The sequence below is a fragment of the Haplochromis burtoni genome, unplaced genomic scaffold (genome assembly GCF_018398535.1).
Source record: "Haplochromis burtoni strain Fernald_Lab_line unplaced genomic scaffold, NCSU_Asbu1 Contig_190, whole genome shotgun sequence".
In the NCBI taxonomy this organism is placed as follows: domain Eukaryota; kingdom Metazoa; phylum Chordata; class Actinopteri; order Cichliformes; family Cichlidae; genus Haplochromis; species Haplochromis burtoni.
Window position 1 is genome coordinate 1232740 of NW_024582551.1, and position 1356 is coordinate 1234095.

Sequence of the window (1356 nt, forward strand, 5' to 3'; positions counted from 1 at the left end):
TGTATGTTTGTTAAAAATTCTGAGAATTCCTTGATAAAAGCAGCGCTGTCTTTAGGTGGTCTGTAAACTGTGACAGATAAAAGTGGAGGGCTGCTGAAAACAATAGCATGGAATTCAAAAGTGGTAAAATGATCAACCCTGGTGAATTCATCCTTCCTTTTAAACACCATTAGATATAATGACATCACCTGAGACAGGTGTGGCATCCTCTTCTTGTGTGTCAGTGGGATGTCCTGTCTGCAGCTGCCTGTCCATCCCTCTGTTTGTCCTCAAACATTTGACCTCCAGAAGACAGACATCTTCCTCAGCGATACGCCGCATCGCCATCGTCTGAAACACAGAGAGCAATGAGACCGTTACTGATTGAGATCAACAAAATCATCAATATGGGAACTCCACCTTCAGCTGCTGATACATTCTTTAATCTGAATGAAGGTTTAAACTCTGATGTTCTTCACACCCAGCTTATGTCCTATTGATCAATCAGAGATGTTTATCATTTTATAAAATCTGAGCATAAAGGCTTAAACTTAACGCCAGCTTATGATGAAACAGATGATCACTGAACAGCTGGAGTCAGCTGGCAGACGAATAGTTGCTGATAAACAGAGGGTTAGGTTAGGGTCCCTCTAGCAAGATTTACCTAATAAAGTATCCAAACTAAACCATTTACAGCTAGATGTGAAAATAAAACAGTGTGTTAAAGTAAGTAAGTGAAAAGACTAAATAACCAAGCTCAAGCTCAGCATTCAGGTTACAGTTCGGTGCTTCTCCGGGAACGGTGTGACCACTGTGACCGATGAGGTCGTCGACGTTACGGCGAGCCGGGGCTCCAGCGCTGTGCTAACTCAGGGACCGCAGAGTTCCAGCATCAGCACGGGACCTACCGGGAGCTTCACGGTGTTATGGTGGATCCACACAGAGCCGATTAAAGCTCAAGCTCAAACTGCTCAGCAAACATAAACATGTTGGTGTTTGTGTGTGTGTGAGAGAGAAAGCTAATGTTAGCTTAGTTCGCACACTGAGCAGGCGCAGTATGGTTTGTTTAGCGCGTATTGCTCCAAGATCAATAAATAAAACGGGACCCATTGCCCAGGAGACAGAACCGATCACACCGACGGAAGGAAAGGACTCACCGTCAGGCTGAAACCCACAGCCATCTTTTACGCTCTCATCTTCCGATGTTTGCTCCGTTAGCCTGTTGGCTTAGCTTCTGTTCCGCCAACATCAATACCACTTCCGGGGCGAGACCTTGACTGGGGCTTTGGAGCGACAGAGGAGCGAAAGCACCACATCAGCCAGTAGCGGTTTTTGATACGGGCGACACGGGCGGCATCACGGGCATCGGCAAAAAAA

The 1356-nt window shown here is 46.1% G+C and overlaps 1 protein-coding gene across 1 annotated transcript in view; it reads right to left on the bottom strand.

The window, feature by feature from the left end:
- Positions 1-1350, bottom strand: part of LOC102300741 (GON-4-like protein) — a 37291-nt gene extending 35941 nt beyond the window's left edge. The window contains exons 1-2 of the mRNA XM_042225960.1: positions 1137-1350; positions 189-330 (exon numbers count right to left, since the gene is read on the bottom strand). Coding sequence (XP_042081894.1) covers positions 189-330; positions 1137-1160 — 166 coding nt within the window. The 5' untranslated portion in view covers positions 1161-1350. The remainder of the gene's footprint in view (positions 1-188; positions 331-1136) is intronic.
- Positions 1351-1356: the final 6 nt, after the last annotated feature.